This window comes from Canis lupus, chromosome 34, assembly GCF_048164855.1.
Source record: "Canis lupus baileyi chromosome 34, mCanLup2.hap1, whole genome shotgun sequence".
Lineage (NCBI taxonomy): Eukaryota > Metazoa > Chordata > Mammalia > Carnivora > Canidae > Canis > Canis lupus.
Window position 1 is genome coordinate 23,602,314 of NC_132871.1, and position 23,009 is coordinate 23,625,322.

The following is a 23,009-nucleotide window of genomic DNA, read 5'->3' on the forward strand; positions in this document are numbered from 1 at the left end:
CTGAATTTGTTTAAGTAAGATAAATGGAAGGAATAAAGAAAAACCAATGATTCCACTGCTCTGGCATAAGCACTAAATCTCTTATTCTTTTAGGCATCTAATCTAATAGATGACCAATTTAATTCTACCATTTTTAAAAAAGATTTCATTTATTTATTTGAGAGAGAGACAGAGATAGAGACAGAGATAGCACAAGCTGGGAGGAGAGGGAGAAGCAGGGTTCCTGCTGAGAAGGGAGACTGATGACACAGGGCACAATCCCAAGACTCTGAGATCATGACCTGAGCTGAAGGTGGACACCCAACCGACTGAGCCACCCAGGAGCCCCTAATTCCACCATTTTTAATGTACCCTATATAAAGCCTAAATTGCCTTTCCACCTCTTCCCTCCAACATTTTCCTCATTTCTTCTCTCCTTAGTCATTTTTACCCTAACTTCCTCTCTTCATGCAAAATCACTCAGATTCTCCATGAAATATTGTATTATTGTTTTATGTAGTCAAATGATCTACCTCCAACAAAGGAGAAATATGTTACAGTAACTTGTTATGGAATCAGTGGGTCAGCCAAAAGTAACTAACCAAAAGGGCTAGTCAGAATGATTAATGTACAAAGTTCCAAGAAAGATAAAGAAAGCTATGTATACATCCTCATGTTAAGTAAGCAGAAGTTGTCAGGAAATGAAAAGGAAACCAATAGGGAAGAATAGCTGTGCCTGCCAAGAGTTGACAGACAGCGAATACCTATACCTATCATAAGTTTATAAGATGCTTGAAGACTGAAAAAATTTATATTTAAGCTCCAAATCACTGACCGTATTTCTTCAATGCTGGCAATTTTATAGAATATTTTTGTGAATACATTTGGGAATTTTTTATATTAATGCTTCTTAATGATTTTCAGGCCTTGATAGGGCCATAATACTTTATAAATCATGTGGTGATCATTAGTACTGTTCATTAACTAGTTGTCCCTTTCTACCTGGTAGAGAATAGGATATCACTACCTGCCTTTTTTTGACTGAGTGAGACCATGTGACTATTGACTAGTTCTAGACAATGAATTGTGAGCAGAAATTATGAGTGTCACTTCCAGACTGTGTTTTTACCCCTTTTCCTATTTGATTTGTTTTCATACTGTTGAAATTTGGGAGTTCACTACATATTTTAGATATAGTATTTTTGTCAAATACATGGTTTACAAATATTTTCTCATTGTCTATAGCTTGTCCTTATCCTCCTAACATGATCTTTCACAGCACAAAGGTTTTAATTTTGGTGAAGTCCAATTTATGGATATTTTCTCTTATGGATTGTGCTTTGATATCATATCTAAAAATTCATCATCGGGGATCCCTGGGTGGCTCAGTGGTTTAGCACCTGCCTTTGGCCCATGGCATGATCCTGGAGTCCCGGGATCGAGTCCTGCATCAGGCTCCTGACATGGATCCTGCTTCTCTCTCTGCCTGTATCTCTGCCCTCCCTCTCTGTCTATCATGAATAAATAAATAAAGTCTTTTAAAAAATAAAAATTCATCATCTAGGTCCTAAGTCCTAGGACTTTCTCCTATATTTTTCTCTCAAATTTGTATAGCTTTATGTTTTACATTTAGATTTATGATTTATTCTGAATTAATTTTATATACACTATGAGGTATTGAATTTTTTTTTGCCTATAGATCTATAGTTGTTCCAGAACTACTGATGAAAAGACAATTCTTTTTCATGAAACAGCTTTCCCTTTGTCAAAAATCAGGTAGCCATACATGGGTTGGTCTTTCTCAGTTCTCTATTCTGCTCCATTGATCTATGTGTCTCTCTGAAAAGAAATTTTAAAGACAAATCTAAAAGGTATCTTCCTTCCTTTAGCATAATTTCCTCCATGTTGGAGGCTTGGTCCTTTAGAAAAGAAGAATGGAGTCTCTGGGAATTCCAGTTTGGTAGTTAAGATAATCAAATATATGGATGCTAGTTTGATTTAGCCATAGATTTTATGAATATTATAGGAAAAAGCATAAGATACTTTCCATAAAAAGAAACTCACAAGTTACAAATATCAAGTTTCTAAACATTTCAAGATTCGGTGCTTCAGGCCAACTTCAGAATGATGCCAAAAGCTTTAAGAGCTGTTTAATTATTTTTAAAAGACTATATAAAAAATCATATATATCCTATACATGTATTCTCTCTCTACACACATACACAAATACAAAAGTGTATCTCTCTTTTCTGCTTCTTTATTACATTTCATATTTCAAAGATAGAAATTAAGAGGTCTGGGAACACACCAAATCCTGTTTAAAGATTTGTAGTCAAAAAAAAAAATTAAAAAAAAAAAAAAAAAAGATTTGTAGTCACTGGATAGACAGTTGCAAAATGCCTGGTTGCGGTTAATGACCTAAACTGCTGCAATTTATTCCAGCTTTCAAATAAACTCAGTTGACATTTATTTGAACGGCAAACTACAGCAAACAACAGTCTCACAGGTATGAATGAGAAGTAATGACCAATGAGAAGAATCAAAACTGTAGGCCAATTGTATGACATTTTTCTCTGGGGGAGGAGCAGAGTTAAACTCTGAGATTGTCTGATTTTGCTAACGTGTATCTGGATCTGTTTTCATCCATGATTAACACATTAGAATCTCCTTCTACTGAACAGCAACAACATAAAATAGGTGTTTCATGAATTCTTTGAGGATTAAGAGATGATAATCTCTTCTGCATTACTCATATTAAAAATCTACAAAATAAAATTCTTCTATAAATTAGAAATAGATGTTCTCCTTAGAAATTAACTCCTGTTTTTTCGATTCCCACCAATCCCTTTAAGTTTTTCTAGGAATTTTTATTCTGATTCTACCCAAATAGAAAGTAAAATACCATCCAAAATTATACCCTTGGGAGAAGTTATGGATTCTTAAGAGAAAACATCCTCATTTGGGTAGAGTTGAGGCTACAGATGGTGGAGGAGGGACATGATTAGGGTGGAGACAATAACATATGAAATCATAAAGTGCCTATTTTAAAGGGAAAGGGGAAGTGAAATATATCCAAACCTAAAACTATTAACTATTTTTAAAGAGATTTTTTAAAGATTTTATTTATTTATTAGAGAGAGAGAGAGCACAAACAGTGGGAGAGGCAGAGGGACAAGCAGACTCCTCACTGAGAGGGGAGCCTGACTCGGGGCTCCATCCCTGAGATCATGACCTGAGCCAAAGTCAGAGGCTCAACCCACTGAGCCACTCAGGTGCCCCTAGCTGTCCTTAATCCATATTATCTTCACATCTCACATCTCATGGAAAAATCTTGATGACTTAAACCTTTACTAATTTTGAATATCAAATGCCTTCACAGCATCAATAAAACTGTTTTGATGCAATAATCCTTTTTGATACTACCATGTATGTATTAGAGGCTAACTGCTACTCCCTGTTTTGCCTCTTTTGAGCTCATTTGTGGGAAGCACTTTTAAAGGGCAACTACAGTGAGTCAAACATGTTGTCTTCATAATTGCACAGCTGTGGTATCTTTGCATGATTTTCTATTAATAACATTATATGTTATTTATAAGCAGGACATTGTAATTGTGTTGATTTCATTAGCCCTTGTCATATGGCTTCTTTTGGGGTTTTTAAAAGTGAACAGCTGGTTTTCACAAACATTTATTAAATAATTATGATTCAAAAATTTAGCTTCAAAATCTAAAACTTTGCTCAAGTTTTACTTGGCAACAACAGTGGACATGAATTATTCAAGATGTGATATGTGACAGGTGCAATGTGCTGATAAAATATTCTTTTTATTGCTACTATTAGGGTAGAAAATTATTAATCCCCCTAGAATATTAATCAAAATAAATAAGTGCTTCAAATAGCTATGCTAATGATTTATTAGAATTAAATTTCATTTGGAAAATCAGATGGAGTCCTAAATTAACTAAAATTAATCTTTTCAGATGAACTAGGGCAACCAGAACAAAATTACTTCTGCCACTTTAAAACTCACTACATTTCTAAATCCTCAATAAATACACTCTGTTCTTCCCTGATGTATTGTGTCTGAGCCAAAATTCATCTATCCTCCTCTTCAATGTCTGTTACTATTTTGATTGCTCATCAGATGTCTCCTTGAACCTCAAATAGCTGTACCATGCATAAGGTTCCAGAAGCATGGCTAAGAACACAGGTCCTATTTAATAACAGAGAACACTAATAATTAACTGGATCAACTCTTCTTTATAAATGAATAACAATACATTTTGATGGTTTAAGATAAACATGTTGTTTAGGTTAATCCAGGAGAGCATGAAAAATTCTACCTGCTCATCTATGATAAAGTGAAGCGGCTAGATTCTAGTCTTGTCCTGCCATCATAGAGCTTCATGAGAGTGAGCAAGTCACAAGAAAGTTACTGCTTAAAAGGAACAGATCACCAACCATTTTACGAATAGGTGAATTACTCCTGACAGAACACACATCCCAATCTTACTTCTCAGCTCTATCATGTAGGGTGACAGCAAAGAAAGGAATACATAAGAAATGCTTACAAAAAAGTACTTTGCAGCAATAAAGAGACTCAAACTAATCAGACCTTCATAGTCATCATACCTCAAAGATCCCTCTTCTTCCTGCCACCCAGGAATATCTAGTATTTCTTCCACCTAGTTGAAGATAGATGCTTCCAGCCTTAAACAAGGAGGTATGCACTTTTACTGCTGGGATTTACCCCAAAGATACAGATGCAGTGAAACGCCAGGACACTTGCACCCCGATGTTTATAGCAGCAATGTCCACAATAGCCAAACTGTGTCCATCAAAAGATGAATGGATAAAGAAGCTGTGGTCTATGTATACAATGGAATATTACTCAGCCATTAGAAATGACAAATACCCACCATTTGCTTTGACGTGGATGGAACCGGAGGGTATTATGCTGAGTGAAATAAGTCAATCGGAGAAGGGCAAACATTATATGGTCTCATTCATTTGGGGAATATAAAAAATAGTGGAAGGGAATAAAGGGGAAAGGAGAAAAATGAGTGGGAAATGTCAGAAAGGGAGACAGAACATGAGAGACTCCTAACTAGGGGTGGTAGAAGGGGAGGTGGACGGGGGGTGGGGGTGACTGGGTGACGGGCACTGAGGGGGGCACTTGATAGGATGAGCACTGGGTGTTATTCTATATGTTGGCAAATTGAACACCAATAAAAAATAAATTTATAAAAAAAAAGTAGGTATGCACTTTAAATTCCTTGTCGACAACTCTTTAATCATGAGAGAGCAAAGTTACAATGCTAATTGGTGGAGAAAATTATCATACATTGGTTTTCTGCCATCAAAGAAAAAAGATGACTATTCATACTTGAAAAAGTGCAAAGCACTTAGTCTTTGATGCAGTTGGAAAAAAATAGGGTAAATGGTTCTTAAGCTTAAAATCTACCAAGTCATATAAAACTACTTCAAATTTGGTTCTATATTCAAAATATTATAATAGCTTCAGAAAGAAAATGATTAACCTACAAGATTTTTTCACTAAAAAGGGGAATTTAGACAAAATAACATACCCCTAATTTAAAGTATTAAAAAAGGAACGTAAAGAAAATGATTTGGCATAAAATAGGTAAAGGGAATGAACAGTTAGTTCACAGGAAAAAAAAATAAAGCATATAAAAAGATGTTCAATCTTACTAATATTTTTAAGAATGTAAATTACAACAAGAAGATTTACTTTTCATCTATAAAATTAGCAAAGAAATGTAAGTTTGATGATTTAGTCTCACAAGGGTTTGAGGAAAATAAGCACTCTCGTACACTGTTTATAGATGTATGAATTACCAAAACATTTTATAAAGGGGATTTCGCAGTATCTATCAAAATTTAAAAGCCTGCTCTCCTTGGTACATAAGTTCCACTGTTAGAAATTCACCTTACCTAACTATGTACAAAATAACACCAAAACAGATATGTAAAAGATCACTGCAGCAATGTTTGTAGCAAAAATATAAAATAACCTAAATCCCTATCAAGAGTAGCTAAATAAAGTTTATCCATATTGTTAAATTTAATGCGATCGTTAAAAAGATTGAGTAATCTGTACTGAAAATATGGAAAATGGTCCAAATATATTATTAAATGAAAAAGTGAGGTATGAACATTATATATCATTCCTATTGCATAAATTTTAAAAGCATATATATTCATGCAGATCTACGTATTAAAATTTTTATGAGAAGATACACAAGAACAGTGATTACCTTTGAAGACAGGTAATGTGAACAAGACTAGAGGATACTTTTGCTTTTTTATCTTTCCATACTTTTGGAATTATAAATACTAGCAGTTCATTTTATTTTATTTTTTAATGTTAACAGAGAGGAACTAGGTAACAGCCATTTTAATTTTCTTCTATTTACTTTTAGTATTTTTTAAATAAAAGAGATCTGTAAAGACTATTTGAAATGTATCAAACAAGAATTAATTAAGCCAATATTATTTATAATATGACTGAACATTTAATTTCACACTAACTCTGGGTAGAGTTAAGGCAATGATTAAATGCAATCAAAAGTTTAATATGATCTAATGATGTACTGTGGCTCTCAGAAGACTGTTCAATCCCTGGGCCACTAACAAATATGGCCAACAAGAAGAATTTCTGACAATGAAAGCTGTGTGACCATGGAAGGGATAACCTAATAAAATAATCAAACCTGTGTCAATGGACGTGTTCAAGTATACCCTGCCTCCTCTTCCTAGAATACCATCCCTTCTGCTTTTCTTCCCAGCTAAGTCCAATTCACCCTTCAAGAGTCATCTCAGGAATCATCTCCTCCAGGAAAGCTATCCTAATCCCTTCTCCACCCTTGTGGTTTAGATCCTTGCTACTCAAAATGTGATCCTCAAACCAAAAACATTAGTGTGACATCAGCTGGAAGCTTACTAGAAATGCAGAAACTGAGACTCCATGCCTGAGGCCTACTGAATCTATCTATATTACAGCAAGACCCAAGGTGATTTGTATTCACAATAAAATTTGGGAGGCAGTGGCTAATGGAAAACCCGAGGTGTGCCCATAGTTCTTTGTGCACACCTGTATCAAAGCATTCATTATACAATATTTATAACTTTGTTTACTTGTCTAAATCCCTCATTAAACTGTGAGATTGTTAAAGGCAAGATCTAAGATTCTTGTTGTTTTTTAGCCATTATACCTGGCACATAATAGATATTTCATAAATGTCTGTTAAATAAATGAGCAAAAAAGCAAAAATGAGTAAATGAAAAGTAAATGCAAAATTTAGCTTATTATTCTTTTATAGCAATTCATTGGGCAGCCTGGGTGGCTCAGCAGTTTAGCACCACCTTCAGCCAGGGTGTGACCTTGGAGACCCGGAATCGAGTCCCACGTCAGGCTCCCTGGGAGGAGCCTGCTTCTCCCTCTGCCTGAGTCTCTGCCTCTCTTTCTCTCTGTGTCTCTCATGAATAAATAAGTAACATCTTAAAAATATATATTTATAGCAATTCATCAATTGCATGGCAATATAGAAATATAGAAATATTAGTTATAGTAGTTTTTTAAAACGTAGTTTTTTAAAAGTTATTTTGAAAAAACACTATGTTTAAGTGTATGCATATCCTAGAAACATTACAAAATATTTTTATCCTCACCAGATAGTACATAAATATATCCAGGACTCTACTTAAAGCCTCTTAAAATGTTTTCCTTTTCTTTAAAAAAGTCCCACATTCAAATTATCATATAATATCACTAGTTTTGGCACAGGCCAGCAGTTGAAAAGATAGAAATAAATTACTTTTAAATTCCTATTGTTTTCCTGATGACACACAAATTATGCCACTGTTGATCTTTCAGGCTGCAGCTGTTGCTGGCTCTGCGTCACTGTTTACTATAATTGCTGCCTTCAGATTTCATTCTGACCCATATCCCATTACAGGATATGCCCAGGCCAGATGAGCAATTTCAGAAATCAACAGCACTCATGAATGTTTGCAAAATCGTGGCTTTACAAATCTCTTTTCCAATAGATAGCATGAACATCCTTTAATATACTTTCTTCTTTCAACAAAAATCCTCACCTGGCTGTTTCTCGCCATTCAGCATCCTCACTTTCACGCCAGCAAATCTCATCCAGTTCTGTGAAAAGGTCATGAGGAATGTGTTCCTCATCATCATCCTCAGTTCCAAGAATAAATTGTACTCGCTGTGATGGGGTGTCTATAGAAAGTGAGAGACATGAACACGCATTACCATGACTTCAAGCTTAAAATTTCCTGGTCATCACCTTCAACACCAATCCAAACTCACACCTCCCTGCCCCTTTATTGCAACACCTCATCCAGAATATACTTGGGAAATAAAACTAAATTTAGAAAGAAAAAAAGAACCTAAATTTAGCATTACATGAAGTCTAGTATAATTTGGGAGCATAATTATGTAAAATGTAAATATAGGATATATACATTATCAAAAATATTTAATATTATGATTATTTTTGGATTATTTATAGCACTCATCATAGAAACTCTGTATCTTCCTCACGCACGCACATTTTCTCTCACCATATATGCTATACTTCATGGTAATATTCAGAACAGACTCTGATAAAATTCACTTATACTAAAATCATACTGAATGTAATTCACCACAAACTCCCTGTGATGTTTTTTTATAGTCATACCTTTGCCCTTTCCCCAACCCCTGACAACCACTAATCTGGTCTCCACTGCTATAGTTTTGCCTTTTCAGAATGTTATATAAATGGAAACCAAATCCAAAATTATCTGCATGCTACATCATCTACTGGTGGTGTTTGCTTAAACATTAGAAGATCTCTTATGACCATGACGATGGCACAAGTCACTATGTTTTTGATAAAGGAGCAAAATAATGTGTGGTTTGGACACAAGACACACAATCTCAAAGGTGCACATGATGTTCCTGAAAAGAACATGTTGTTCACAATTTGGGGGACTCTGAAACAGAGACCTATATTATCTGGGGACATAGATTGACAGTGTTTCCTACAAGGCTTCCTGTCCAGCTAGTTGGCCTTAGAGTTTCCAGTTCAGTTGATAACTAGGTCTAGACTCTGTTTTTAGAGTAACTGCTTGAGGACAGTTAGTCCAATCTGACCTATTTGCCCATGCTACCCATGAGGTGGCATTCACTCATTCCACTGTGTGATGGCTACAGAAAAGAGGGTAGGGAAAACATCCAAAGGTGTTAATAGGTTTTTGTTGTGGGGGAGATGAAGGCACTAAGGACATGCCTGCATTTCTGATAGACTTGTTAAGGTTAAAATCATTGGTGATACAAATACTAGGTCACTGGACAAAATACAAAATCCACTCTATTCCTATACTGTCGTAAAAATAATTAAAAAATCTATTAGGAAAAAAAACCATTAATTTTAGAAGGAAAAAATAAAGTTATCTAAGAAATTTTTTAAATTGGGGATCCCTGGGTGGCGCAGCGGTTTAGCGCCTGCCTTTGGCCCAGGGTGCGATGCTGGAGACCCGGGATCGAGTCCCACGTCGGGCTCCCGGTGCATGGAGCCTGCTTCTCCCTCTGCCTATGTCTCTGCCTCTCTCTCTCTCTGCGACTATCATAAATAAATAAATAAAAATTAAAAAAAAAATAAATTCTTTAAAAAAAAGAATTTTTTTAAATTATGTAATACATTTGTGATGAAAATGATAAAACCTCATTAAACGATATAAAAGTAGGCCTAAGTAAATGAATGAATATACACTAATGGAAAGGCTCAATAGTGGAAAACTATCTTACAAATTCAATGTTATTTCAGCAAAACATTTGGTATTCTCAAATATTTTTTTTTAAACACAAAAAAAGTCTGCCTGGGTAGCTCAGTTGGTTAAGGGTCTGCCTTCAGCACAGGTCATGATCCCAGGGACCAAACCCCATGCTCAGCAGGGAGTCTGCTTGTCCTGCCCTCTCTCTGCTCATGTGCTATTTATCTCTCACTCTCCCTCATAAATAAATAAATAATAAATAAATAAATAAATAAATAAATAAAATCTTTTTAAAAAAATAAATAAAACCTAAAAGAATAAGTAAATCAGTAACAAACCGAATGATTACTGAATTCTATAACTTTAATTTGTTGTGAAAATCAATTCATCAGTTATTTATAATATTAGGTTATCATAGTCACAACTGAGAGGACTTCAGAAGTTGAATGTGAAAAACATACAAATCATATAAATATAATACAGCATCCTACTTTCTGTATAAATGAATGTTTGTAATGAGGCCCTAGACCCTACCCATCTCACTTGCCTTGTCTTTTGCCACTCTTTCTCTTGTTATTCCATTCTGGGTACATTAGCTTTCTTTTGGATTCTTAAAAATACCATGTTCCTTTTCATATCAGGGTCACTGCACACACTGTTTTCTCTAGCTCCCCTGTATATCTTTCAGCATCTACTTCAATGTGCCCAATCAGGCTTGCAAAATACACACACAAACACACATATAGGCACATTCCTATGCAAACAATTAAATTAGACATCTGTTATACTAATTCATAGCACTTTGATTCTCTTTGTTACACTTATCTCGATTGTAACTTTAAATTTATTGTACAATAGTATATTACATATTTTACATAGTCAAAATCAGTCTCTTGGCAAAAGGTAGAAACAAGTGCTATGAGAGAAAATTATTACAATACCTTGCAGATTATAAAACATTATATAAATTTTACTTATGATGATTGATGCTAATGCTAGTGGTAGTGGTGATGGTTATAATGATCATATAGATTTAGAATTTTAAGTAGGGAGAGTGAGAAAATAATAGTGCCATTGATTAAAAGACAGTTGTAACATGGATCAACCTTGACAGCCTTATGTTAAGTGAAATAAGTCAGACAGAGAAAGATAAATACTATATGATCTCACTTATCTGTGGAATCAAAACCAAAAAAACAAAGAAACAAATACCAATGCTCTGCATCCCTTGCCATCAGGGAAATACAAATCAAAACCACAATGAGATACCACCTCACAACAGTGAGAATGGGGAAAATTAACAAGGCAGGAAACAACAAATGTTGGAGAGGATGCGGAGAAAAGGGAACCCTCATACACTGTTGGTGGGAATGTGAACTGGTGCAGCCACTCTGGAAAACTGTGTGGAGGTTCCTCAAACAGTTAAAAATAGACCTGCACTACGACCCAGCAATTGCACTGTTGGGGATTTACCCCAAAGATACAAATGCAATGAAACGCCGGGACACCTGCACCCCGATGTTTATAGCAGCAATGGCCACGATAGCCAAACTGTGGAAGGAGCCTCGGTGTCCATCGAAAGATGAATGGATAAAGAAGATGTGGTTTATGTATACAATGGAATATTACTCAGCTATTAGAAATGACAAATACCCACCATTTGCTTCAACGTGGCTGGAACTGGAGGGTATTATGCTGAGTGAAGTAAGCCAGTCGGAGAAGGACAAACATTATATGTTCTCATTCATTTGGGGAATATAAATAATAGTGAAAGGGAATATAAGGGAAGGGGGAAGAAATGTGTGGGAAATATCAGAAAGGGAGACAGAACGTAAAGACTGCTAACTCTGGGAAACGAACTAGGGGTGGTGGAAGGGGAGGAGGGCGGGGGGTGGGAGTGAATGGGTGATGGGCACTGGGGGTTATTCTGTATGTTAGTAAATTGAACACCAATAAAAAATAAATTAAAAAAAAAAAGATAAAAAAAAAAAACAAATACATACACACACAAAAGTCCCCACCGAACTCATTGAAAAAGAGATTTGTGGTTACCAGAGGCAGGGGGTGGGGCTAGGAGAATTGGAAAAAGTTGGTTGAAAGATATAAACTTCCAGTTACAAGATGAATAAGTACCAGGCATGTAATGTAAACATGATGACTATAGCTAACATTGTTGTATGATATTTAGGAAAGTTGTTAAGAGAATAGATCCTAAAAGTTCTTATCCAAATAATTTTTTTCTGTTTTTATTGTATCTATATGAGATAATGGAGATTGGACGGTGATTAACCTACTGTGGTAATCATTTCACAATATATGTAAATCAGGCCATCATGCTGTACACCTTAAACTTACACAGTGATGTATGTCAATTATTTCTCAAAAAAAAAAAAAAACCTGGGGTTGTCATCCTGACAACCACTATTACAGACTGAGAGCTCAGAAAACAATTTTTAGATATGCTGAATTTGAGGTGACTACGGGACAAGCATATAAAGATGGTCATAGGGCGGCTGGATATTTGATTGTGGAAAAAGAAAACAGGGTCAGTGGTAGAGACATGTGGGTGGCATTTAGAGAAGTCATATGATTATAATGAATAAGGACTCAAAAAGTAGGGAGAGAAAAAGACTCAACATAGGGAGAATAGTCAACTTCAAAATTTGGGAGAAGAGGAGTTAACAAAAGAATCAGAAAAGGAATACACAAGTATGTAAAAGGATTGTTGCATTAAATGAGTACCTTCCCTAGGTCAGGTGCTATTCTAAGCAGTGAATTAGATTGATATAAACAAAAAAGTCTCTGCCCTTATTGACCATAGAGCTGATGGAGAGAGTAATATAACAGGAGACATGTTTGAATAGGGTTTCAAAGAACTGGGAGTCAATAATGTCAGATATTATAGAACCGATGATGATAATTGAATAAGAGCTACAGGATTTGGCTAGTCATGTTCAATAGCACTGGAATTCCAGAGACCATGTATTATTTTACAATCAGAAATTAATAAATATGCTGTCTCCACTTGGAATATAGACTACATTTTCAATAAGTGGTTAGTTAAGAAAATCAAACTTACATAGTTACACTACTGAAAAAAAAATCCCTAATAGAATTGTAACTAAGCAAGTTTCCTAGAAAACTTTTACCTTTTCATTATTAGCTATATTATTCATATTGTTTTATTTACATATTAATACCATGCTCTTAAGTACATGTTTCCTAATAATGAATGAAAATATTCGGGGATTCCTGGGTGGCTCAGCAGTTTAGCGCCTGCCTTTGGCCCAGGACGCGATCCTGGAGTCCCAGGATCGAGTCCCGCATCAGGCTCCCAGTGTGGAGCCTGCTTCTCCCTCCTCCTGTGTCTCTGCCTCTCTCTCTCTATCATAAATAAATAAATCTTAAAAAAAAAAAAAAAAAGAAAAGAAAATATTCTCCTTTCTATTGGCCCAGTTCCAAAGTTCTTTATTTTTTAGGCACTTTCTGGAGAATAGTCAACAAATATGTTGAAAAATATATTTTCCATAGCAGCATAACAAGTATAATCACAGAAGTGAATTGGGAAATTTGCATTTCACAAATGTGATCTTACGGTCATGAAGATAGGAAGCCTCTTGCACTATGACATTTAGCTCAAGGGAGCAGATTTGCAATATGAAATGTTTAACATTATGCATTTCTGAAATACCTCATCCTTGTTTCTTCCTCTTTATCCTTGTTGTACTTTAGGTAAATCAATATTCAGATAATCTATCTTATGAAATTGTTCAAAAATGATTATTTTGATGGTTCTATTCAAGTTCATGTCTTTGGTGTCTACAGATCAATATCCTCCATCTGCCTTTGAACTTTAAGATTTTGCTCATATTTTTAATGTTATATACAGTCTATTCATTTGGAGTCTTACATTTAATTCATTTACGTAATTGAAATAATATATTTATTGCTATTAATGCTAATTAGCTCATTTGGTTATAAGGTAAAAGATTAATAAAATAAATATTTCAGCTGAAGCATCAAGAACAAGTGTATTTGTCTCCAAAGAGGATGTAAGACTACTTGCAGAATTCACCAACCGTGTTCCTGAAAACCTAGTCATCTAACTCCTCACCCACACTAGGGCTAATAAAGAGTCATAAGTTGAAAACAGTAGACACATTTTGGAGAGGACTTTTTCAGAGTAAACTATAATGTGAGTCCCAAGTCTCCTTGTTCCCTTAAAAGGCAGGATAGAGGGATGTCTGCCCCTCCCTCAGGTCAAGCAAGTATTGCTCCATGGGCATTAAAAGGGCTTGGTATGCCTCCTGCAGTGGACTAGGGTATGATTTCTGCCTGAAAAACACAAAGTTTGCCTAGCTGCTGATGGCTGAGACTGCTGCTGTAGATAACATACCTTTCTAGTATTTATCAAGGCAGTAAGGGTATGTGTATTTTCTGTGAATCATATATGGGCCACACAAGAGAGAGAAAAACAGAGGAAGAGAGAGAATGTAGAACATGGGCTTCTGTCCAAGAGGCTGCTATGCAACAGAGACAAGACCTCCCCAGAGAGAATCTATTACTATAGCTGAATGCCTAGGTGTTGAGGAGGAATAAACAATAAAGCAGGTGAGAGATCCTGCAGGGGAGAATGAGTAGATTCAAATTCTTGTTAACCCTAGAGAATGTGACATCAGCTTGCAATAGTACTAATTAAATAAGAACTTTCTTGCTCCATCCCCTTTAGTTGGTTTTCATTTCCTATGCTCCAAACCTGAAGGGATCAGAAACCAGTTAGGACAATGATGGAGCATCTGGGAGGAGAAGGTCAAGGTAGGAGGGAAAAAAAAGGCAACTACATCCTCTTTCCTCAATTGCAGCAGGCCTGGGCCAGGGAAGGGGAAAAGCCTGAGGGTTAAATCTAAGTTCAATTTTTCACTATTACATGAGACTATTTATTTTAATTACTGATAGAGGACTTTGAGTTACCTAAAAGTGACTAGAAAAGTTGGGGAGCCCACCAGTGTTTTCATTTGGGAGAAGACTAACAATTAGATCCACTGAATAAATACAAAGAGATGGTGTAAGACAGAAATAGTTACTTTTGATTAAATCCCACTAAGAGTATTCATTGTAGCAGTTACAAGAATCTTACAAATGATCATAATTCTTTTATATTCATAAATGGGTCAGTAATCTTTAAACTGTTTTATTGAAATAGTGGTTGACTTTGATGAGATTATGAAAAGTGAGAAAAAAGACAAAACAGAGTTTTAATTTGTTAGTATTTTCTATGAGTCAGTAATTTTCATATACTATCTCTATGTCTATCTCTGCTTTGTCTTACAATAACTTAATTGAAAGGGCATTGGTATTAATCTTAAAAGACAGTCCAAATAATGAAGGAGGCTAAAAAGCAGTACATTTTTCTAGGTCCTTTTAATTAAGAAAATTCCTAAGACAGGCCTACTGGTGGGTGTGTTAGAAAGTCTTTCCAATGTGCATACACTGATATTTTTCCATTTACAGCACATATTCCTATTTTATTTGATTCTGTTCCACTTACCTTGATATTTTCTTTGTGAATATTATCTACATGTTAAATTAGTAATACCTGTTCTTTGTCTTTTTCCTTTGTAGTTTGAGTTAGTTTCTCAGATTATCCACTTGATTCTCTACAATAACAGTTCTGCATTTTAGTATTTCTATTGTTGGTTTTGATTTTGCATTTTTAGTTTTCTTAAAGTTCTTCCTTATCTTGGGGCACCTGGGTGGCTCAGTAGGTTAAGCATCAGCCTTCCTCGACTCAGGTCATGACCCTGGGATCCAGCCCTGAGCCTGAGCCAACTCCCTGCTCAGCAGGGAATCTGCTTCTCCCTCTCCCTCTGCCTGCTGCTCCCCCTGCTTGTGCTCTCTCTCTCTCTGTCAAGTAAACAGAATAGATAAAATCTTTAAAAACATCGCCCCCTTCAAAAAAAAAAAAAAACATAAAGTACTGATTTTTTCTTTTTTTTTTTTTTTTTTTGGTCCAAAACAACCGGCCACAAAAATAACAGGCTAATTAGAAGTATTTAATTTGATTCTGATAAGATTTGGTTTCATAGGTATTAGATAACTATCACCGGATTGTATACTTTTAGGAAAAAGATAGTACCAGGTTCTTATTTAAGATACTGGATCGGAAATGTATATGTTGCACTGTTGATTTTCTTAAGTACATCTGATATTTATAGGAATTCATCAGTCTCATTTCAAATAAATATTCATATTCCATTCAGGAAATTGGCATCTTCCTTTGAAGAGGTAGTGAAACACAAGACTTGGCTATTGACTCAATTCTTGTTCATTTTGCTGTAAAATCTCATTTGACAAACTTCCTAAAATATTTGGTAATAAAACCAAGCCTTATATTATTAACATTCTAAAAAAGAAACAATGCCTGAAGCAAATATGCTATATAAATGTAATTTCTTTTTCTACTTCTTGAATATACATAATCATGTAGAAGATGTACATTGCATATTAGTGTGAACAATAACATTTAAAAACATTAAAAACTGAGGCACCCTATTTTTTAAGGCTTTATCTTTTAGAGCAGTTTTAGGCTTAGAACACAATTGAGAGGAAGGTATAGAGATTTCTCATATACCCTTTTCCCCCACATATGCAGGGCCTCCCCCAGAATCAGCATCGCCCACCAGAATGGTATATTTCTTTTTACCAAGGATGGGCCTACATAAAGACATCATAATCACCCAAAGTCCAATATTTTACTTTAGGGATCACTCCTGGTGTTGCAAATTCTGTGGGTTTGGACAAATGTGTAATGATATATATCATCATTTTAATATCTAATGTCTAATAGGAAAGTGAATGAGTTTATTCTCATGACATAATTTGCCTCCAAAGTAGAAAGTATCTGCTAAGTCATAGTGAAAAAAGGGATGGTGGAGAGTGATGAAAAAGTTTGAAAAACAGTTAATTTAAGAATCAAAGAAACACAATAGAACTGGAAGGCACTGTGAAGGTTGATTGCATCATGAATTTAAATAGTTACAATCTGCCATGGCGAATGGGTACATCCAGCACAGCGTGCCCATCGGGGTGGCAGAGAGAGAGCAGGAACACAGAGTGACCCCAACAGAAGTATGGGTAAGTGGGAGTGAAAGTATGAATAAAATTAAAACAGGGAACTATGATATTTAGAAGATTAACAAAAGTATTATTAAAATTATAGGCTATGAAATCAGAGTAGGATAAGAAAATAATGAAAGAAAGATGATAGCATGGATAAAAAAAAAATAGAGGTCAATCATTTGCATAGGCAGGCAAGCAGGAGAGACGCAGGGTCAGAAACCAAAGCAAATGCACTGATAACCTCAGAGGTAGAGTGACTATGGATGAGTTAGGTGACCTAGGTACAGTGGAGGAGAGGGTCATAGGAGACAGAAATGTCAAGAAACTGAAAGCCAGGCTCTTGGTTATGTTATGTCCACAGGCTTTCATAGCACTCAGATATTGTTACCAACTACCATATTCTCTCATGAATAAATAAGTAAAATCTTTAAAAAAAAAAAAAAGTATGTAAGGACTTAATAAAGGCATTTCCCCCTGGGATTTTTAACTGCTTACAGCAATGACTATTATTTGTACACATTATCAAGGGTTTATACAACTAAGGTTGACAAATTCTGTGTGTTTCTTCAGTCACAAATCTAAGCCAATTCTCAATTTCACAAAACACAATTCGAGAAAAATAAAGATCAAGTCTTTTCCCTGTCACTTCTCCCCCATCTGACCAGCCAACATCTTTTGTAAAAGTATAAGCAATTTTATGAGTATGAGGTATAACCTCTAATTATGGATTGAGCAAGTATAATATTATTACCATGGTAATTTAATAAAAACATAACAAGAAGAAAGTTTCTTACCAAAGGAAGGTGACTCCCTTCCATCCTCTAATCCTGAATCTCTCTCTCTGTCTCTCTTTCTGTGTTTATGACCACGATGCCTGTGACGTCGATGACTTTTCCTTCCTCCCAGGGGCACATGTACTCCAATAAATAGTGTCCGATGACCTTCATCAGAAGCAAATGCACAAATTAAACTCTGAATTATTCCAGAGCACAGAAGATGATGATTTACATATTAATAGAACTCAATTCAGTTCAATCCAGCAAACCATTTTTGAGTGTGTATAGTATGTAAAAGCTTGTGACTTGCAGGGTATTTTGGCCCTTATACCTATTTAAATATGTCACAGATCTACCACAAACATTTATAATGCTAATTATTTGGTTATATATCTTATAATCACCATTAATTTATTAATTGTATTAATCTCTTTATATCTATCCCTCATAGTTTATAATTATACTCTTCTCATAAAGAAAATTTATTTTATTTTCTCCCTACACTCAACTAACTGTTATCTCACCAGTTCCCTGCCCTTCACAGTTCGGTATGTGAAACAATCACTATCTCATGAAACAGATTTCACCAAGGTCCACAGTAATGCCAAACTCCCATGGAATTTTTTCAGTTCTATTATATCTATCTGTGACACTTGATGCTATTGATCACTCTCCTTTCTATGACCACTTTCTCCTGGTACTCCTCCTCCTCCTTTGTTTTGTTCATATCAGTTTCCTTTGTGGTTCTTCTATTTACCCATTCAAGGTTGGAGATCCCCAGGCTCTATATTTGACCTTATGATTTCAGCTGATACATATTTATTATAGGCTCTGAGACCTAAAATTTGATGCCAGATTGCTCTCTTGGACTGCAAGCCTATGTATCCACCACTTATTACACATATTATTTGTATATCCTTCCCACAGGTATGTCAAACTCAACATGTCCATGTTTGAACTCACTCTTTTCTGTCTCCCAAGTATTAACCATCTATCCTCTATCTTAGTAAATGCACCATCTATCCAGTCATCTCAAAGACCATCTAATTTATGATCAGGTCCTTCTTTACATCTCTAAAATCCATTCTTTCTTCAGTATCCCTAGTGCTACTGTCTTAGTTGGACTCTGATCATTTCCCATCAGGACTATTAGAACATTCTCCTTCCTGCTTTTTTTTTTTTTTTTTCTTTCCTAGCTGCACTCTTGTATTACCTTTTATCCATCCTGAGTGCTGATGGCTTTTTTTTTTTCCAAAAATGCAAATCTGACTACATTACTCCCCTGCTTTAAACTCATTGGTTGTTCTCTGCTGCCTATAAGATAAAGCTTTTAAGTACTCTTTAAGGTCAAATAATATCTGACCTCTGCCTATTTCTCTGGCCAGGCTTCTAAATACACTCTGCCTCACACACTATGAGCCAGCGTGAGCCCCTTTAATCCTTTAGCCAGATGTTCTCAAGTCTCTGTTTTTATTTAACACTGTTCCTATTCCCTAACTATAGGAAATGTCTTTGTCCCTCCTGACTATCTCATGAAGTCTCAGTTCAAGGATTATGGCCAAGTATAAAATTTTTCATGCCTTCTCATTCTAAATATAGTTGACCAGTTTCTTCCTCAAGGGCTCTCTAATACTTAATAACTCTTGATTGTAATTATTTACCTATAAGAAGTTTTCTTCTTATAAATCTTCACTAAGAAGGCTATTATGTTAGTCAGTTTGTATCACTGGCACCTGACACAGGCTTGGCATACAACAGATGCCTAACAAACATTTACTGAAATAACAAACATTTTATTCTGCAGTATTGTGCTACATATCAATAATACAAATATAAACAATACATTATTTTATTTTTATAAGTCAGCAGGTTTTGGCCCTCCCAACTTATGTAAAAAGGGGAGCTCACAAGTGTAATGTATTGCTCTGGGTATCCTCTCCCTGAACAAACATATCAGAATAAGTGAAGAGAAGATGTGAACCGCAAAACAGACATACATTAATTAATCTATAAATTCAATACAATCACAAATTTCTGATGTTACTATTTCAACGTAACTAGAACAAATCATCTAAAATATAGTAAGAAAACTTAAAAGAAAAATAAACACTAACATCTTGATGAAGCTCAAGGAGGGAGAATTTACCTTATGAAATATCAAGATATACCACAAAGTTGTATACTTAAAATAATTCACAAATTTGGCATCTTAAATGTTAGTAATTGCAAATTACTTGGAACATCACAACATTATTATTCTCTAATATGTTGAAGGTTATTAACTGGGGGGAATGTGCAGAGCGATGAAGAGAATTCAGATGGAGCCTTGCATAAAACTAGCATCTAAGAGTCAGAAAAAAGAAATTAGGTGCTTAAAAAAATTAAGTCACAGAGCTTCAATTAAATATGGGAGATTAGACACCTGCTTTTTATCTCTATTGTCTCTGGAAAATGTCTTCCTAATGCCAGGTTGGGAAACAATTCTTAAAGAGTAGTATTCATAAAAGAAATGATTAATAAGTTTTATTATATTTAAGTCAGGAACTTCTCTTCATTATAAGCTGGGAGGGCTACAAGGCATAAAAATACATTTCTAAAAAATACATTTCTAACACATATAACTGATAAAGAACTAATAAGCTAGATATAAAAAGAAATCCTATAAATCCTAAGAAAAAATGAAAACCCAGTGGGAACATAGACAAAAAACTTAACAGGCACTTAATAAAAAAGAAAATACAAACTGCTACTAAATGTAAGAAAAGGTCCTCAACTGCACTAGTTCTCAGGGAAATAGAAATTCAAACCATAAGGAGATCTCTCTATACTCCCACCATCTTGGCAAAAGTTGATTGGTTGACAATTCTATGTCTTGGTGTGGTGCAGACCAATTTCTCATAGAGTACCAGTAGTATTTTACAAAACTACTTTGAAACAATATAGCATTTTTTTTTCAGTATAGCATTTTTTATTGAAATTGAAGATATACATACTTTATAATGCAGCAATTTCCCTGGATCTTAGAAAATTGCATGAAGATGTATAGAAGTATAAGAGACATGTATAAGAATCTCTACAGCTGCACTGCTTGTAAAAAAAGTGCTGGGGCAGCCCTGGTGGCTCAGCGGTTTAGCGCCGCCTTCAGCCTGGGGTGTGATCCTGGAGACCCGGGATTGAGTGAGTCCCAGGTCGGGCTCCCTGCATGGAGCCTACTTCTCCCTCTGCCTGTGTCTCTGCCTCTCTCTGTGTGTCTCTCATGAATAAATAAATAAAATCTTTTTTTAAAAAAAAGTGCTGGAAACAACCCAAAAATCCATTAAAACAATGTATAAAGTAGGGGGTATTCACATAATGGGACATATATGACAATAATGAACAAACCAGAAATATGCATAACAACATAGATAAATCTCACATATTATTGATTAAAATATATATATAATAGAATTTATTTTTAAGACTTTAAAAATAGAAAAACTAAAATATATTGCTCAGAGATGCATACATAGGAAAAGATCAAACCAAAAGTCAGAATACTTATTACCTCTGGCACAAAAGTTAATAAGAGCTGTGATTGGGAAGAGGCACATGAGGCACATGAGGAGCTTCTGGGGTAGCAGAAATGTTCTGTCCTTGATAAAAGTTTTTCTTTCAATAATATCTAAAATTTAAACATAAGCTTTCTATACTTTTCTTTTCTGTACCTAAGCTTTTTTGTTTCATTTCAAAATTTAAAAAATTAAAAAAAACAGAGAGAGTTTGAAGAAGGGGACATTTACTAGTTTATATGCTATAAAGGAGCCAAAACAAGATTAAGACTCAAAACCAGCCATTGCAGTTGGAAATGAATGTTTATCTGTTATCTTCATAAGAGCAATTTCAGTAAATGAAGAAATGACTGAAATTGAGGAAGTTTAGGCAATGAATATTTCCTAGACTTGCAAATAAAGGCTTTACAGAGGGTGGTACTTAAACAAAATCTTAAGATTGCAAAATGTTTCTAATAATTACTGATTAAGATAACCATTCCCCAGATGGACAAAGAGACGGGGCACCAGGACTTAAGATGCAAGTCCAGAGGGCCTGGCTGGGTATAGTGAATATTTTCTTTGTTTGTGAAATGCAGATTTGATGGGCATGTGCCAAAAGTAACATCCTAAAAAGTTGCCAAGTCAAGGCTAAAATAAACCATCTGAAACCACATCCAAGCATAATCAGATAAGAGGATGCCAAGACACACAGCTGAACTGATGTCTTAAGGACATTAAATGCAAAGAAGACCAAGCTGAAGGAGTTTCCTGAGGCAGAATCTTGCAAGGCTGGTTAAAATATCAAAACTCACTGGGGTAAATAACTATGACTGAATTCTGGATCACATGGTAAGCCTATGTTTACCTATAGGAGAAACTGCCAGACCGTCTTCCAAAGTGGCTGTACCATTTGCATTCCAACCATCAGTGAATAAAAGTTCCTGTAGCTCCACATTCTTGCCAACATTTGATGTTGTCAGTATTTTGGATTTTAGCTGTTCTAATGGGTATGTAGTGATACCTCATTCTTTTAACTTGCAATTCCCTAATGACCTACAATATTGGGCATCTTTTCACACACGTATTTACTATCTGTATTTCTTCTTTGGTGAGGTGTCCGTTCAGATTTTTTCCTATTTTGTAATTAGATTTTTGTTTTCTTATTGTTGAGATTTAAGAGTTCTTTGTATATTTTGGATATAAGTCCTTTATTAGAAATGCCTTTTCAAGAATTTTCTCTTTAGCTTGTCTTTTCACTTGTAATGGTATCTTTCATAGAGCATATGTTTTAATTTTAAAGATGTTCAATTTATCAACTTTTCTGTCATGAATTATGTTTTTGGTGTTATATCTAAAAGTCATCATTAAACTCAAAGTCACCTAGATTTTCTTCTATGTTACCTTCTGTGAGTTGCACAAGTTTCTGTTTTACATTTAAGCCTATCATCCATTTTGAGTTAATTTTTGTGAAAGATGTAATATCTATGTCTAGATTCTAATCTAAATACTGAATTCACCCATTAGGTATTTATCCAATGAGTTGAAAGCGAACATCAACATAAAAACCTGCACACATGGGATGCCTGGGTGGCTCAGCGGTTGAGCATCTGCCTTTGGCTGCTGTGATCCCGGAGTCCCGGGATCGAGTCCCATATCAGGCTCCCTGCATGGAGCCTGCTTCTCCTTCTGTCTGTGTCTCTGCCTCTCTCTCTCTCTCTGTGTCTCTCATGAATAAATAAATAAAATTCTTTTAAAAAAAAAAACCCTGCACACAAATGTTTATAGCAGCTTTATTCATCATAATTGT

At 35.2% G+C, this 23,009-nt stretch overlaps 1 protein-coding gene across 7 annotated transcripts in view; it reads right to left on the reverse strand.

Moving 5' to 3' along the window:
• The window catches only part of SLC4A10 (solute carrier family 4 member 10), a 285,441-nt gene that overhangs the window by 136,913 nt on the left and 125,519 nt on the right, over window positions 1–23,009 (reverse strand). For all 7 annotated transcript variants that reach the window (XM_072811530.1, XM_072811534.1, XM_072811529.1 and 4 more), the window contains exons 3-4: window positions 17,691–17,837; window positions 8,101–8,239 (exon numbers count right to left, since the gene is read on the reverse strand). In XM_072811530.1, coding sequence (XP_072667631.1) covers window positions 8,101–8,239; window positions 17,691–17,837 — 286 coding nt within the window. The remainder of the gene's footprint in view (window positions 1–8,100; window positions 8,240–17,690; window positions 17,838–23,009) is intronic.